Raw genomic sequence first — 2,058 nt, 5'->3', positions numbered from 1 at the left:
TTCCTTCAACACGTACTACTTATTGCAAAAATTTCACTAATTAATCTGTGCATTCTCTTCCACCCCAATTTCCATAGATATAGGGGCCACTTTACACACTCATGAACTATGTGATCCTTCTAGTGACTTTTGTTTGTATTCGATGTTAGGTTTGAATTACATTAAGGGAACCTTTATTCTTTATACTAAAAATACATGATTTTTTTTTTTCTTTTTTTTGTTATTCTCTAGGGTTGGGGTGGTGGGCCATTGACACCATGTGCCTGCATGTGCTGTGTCTTTCTCTCAAAGGCCCACCACTCCCTTCCTGGTGAACATAAATTGGATTTCTACACATTCTTCTCTTTCTCATTCCGCTCACTTTTTCTCTCTGTGTTTCTGATACGATTTCTTGGATCTGTAGAACTGCATCACTCTCCAAAACTTGTCCCTCATATACTTCTTATGATTTTCTCTCCTCTTATCCGGCGGAGAAGAACTTCATCAAGGTAAGTGTGCTTCTTTTATTTTTTTTCTTTCTTTCTTTGTTGTGATAATTTTTCATTCTGCAAAAAACCCTAGCAATATTATTCAACTATCCTTCTCATGGTCAGAAACGGAAACCCTTTTGCCAAAATATGATGTTAATTCTTTCATTGTACAGAATGCTCAACTCTAGCTCACTCAAGCAAGAATTCCTCAAGAAATGGATAATGGGTCTTCAAAGATGTACTTCTTCAAACAAAAACATGAGCATCTTGGAGAGAAAGAAGGCCATAAAGCTATCCGCGGACTTAGCCATGGCTTCGGCAAGAAACGGGAGAACTTCATGGAGCCGTGCCGTCATTGCCAACGCTTCAAGAGAGAGTGATAAGAGAATCCTTGCCGAGAGAATCTTACAGGGCCCGGAGTCAGAAATATTGCTAAAGAAAGTTTCAGCCATGTCAGTGAGGATGAGAAGCAAGAAGATCGTGAAAAGGAGCTGTAGATCAGTAAGAAGAAGCGTGCCTCAAAAGTCTCTTGCGGCCAACTCTATTGCAAAGAGATTAGTTCAGAAAAGAACACATGTTCTCAAGAGTCTCGTGCCCGGGGGAGAATTCATGGATGAGATTTGTTTGATCGAAGAAACCCTAGATTATATTGCATATCTGCGAGCTCAGGTTGATGTAATGCGATGTATAGCCACTGCTCCCGAGCTAATTATCAAGCGTAATAGCGAGTAACTTTATTTATTTATTTTTGTTATATTTATATCATTTTTCTTCTATTTTCATTTCGCAAGAGATCGAGACTAGCTAGATATGAATTGAAGGAGAAATAATTAAAGCTGTTATAGTAAAAGGCAATGTACAGATGAATCATATATAAGTGAATCCAAAGCTTTCCTTTCCCTCTTCGTTGCATTTTTATGTCTATTATTTCATGTAAATTGCTTGATTTTTTTTTTTGGGTGGGGAACTCGTATTTACAGTGCCAAACAAAAGGGTCTACTTTTTCTCAAACACAACGGAGACTATACATAATTCACAAAAACATAAGGAAAATCCGATATTTCAAACCCATATGAAAGTAATTTCAGCAAAGTAATCTGATTTGAATCAAACAGTGTATAATGTTTAGTAGCAATTATTATATATGGCGATACTTCCGTAGGTAATTATTATATGTTTTAATGTATCAATTAATTAATGTGTTACCAATTGTGCGGTATTTCTTACACAGGCTGTGTTATTATAGTCTGCCAGTTTTGAGCAAGAAACTGATGTGAAGTTATAGCATTATTGAGCCATATATGGAAGAGAGAAAGATGATAGACATATAGTACTAAGTGATAATGACAGTAGAGATCTAAGATGCTGTATAGACATGATTAATTTGATTTTTATGCTACATAATATTCCATTAATTGTTGCTTATTTCAGTGGTTCTTAATGGGTTTTTGAAGAGATTATTGAAAAAGAAGTGCGCCAATCTTGATTGCCTGCTAGCTTAACCTGATCATCGATATCTCATCTCAAATTCTATTAAAAGTTTTTGTACATGCATCACCTTTTGCTGATCTCTAGATGTACAGTACTG

The 2,058-nt window shown here is 36.1% G+C and overlaps 1 protein-coding gene across 1 annotated transcript; it reads left to right on the top strand.

Moving 5' to 3' along the window:
• The first annotated feature begins 340 nt into the window (after positions 1-340).
• On the top strand, positions 341-1,345 carry LOC133871482 (transcription factor IBH1-like 1). The gene is made up of 2 exons (XM_062308923.1): positions 341-488; positions 644-1,345. Exons 1-2 carry the CDS (start codon positions 445-447, stop codon positions 1,200-1,202), a joined length of 603 nt encoding a protein of 200 aa, XP_062164907.1. The 5' UTR covers positions 341-444; the 3' UTR covers positions 1,203-1,345.
• The last annotated feature ends 713 nt before the right edge of the window (positions 1,346-2,058 follow it).

This window comes from Alnus glutinosa, chromosome 6 (assembly GCF_958979055.1).
Source record: "Alnus glutinosa chromosome 6, dhAlnGlut1.1, whole genome shotgun sequence".
NCBI lineage: Eukaryota > Viridiplantae > Streptophyta > Magnoliopsida > Fagales > Betulaceae > Alnus > Alnus glutinosa.
The sequence above is the reverse complement of the archived record's forward strand: the minus strand, read 5'-3'. Positions and strand labels throughout refer to the sequence as shown.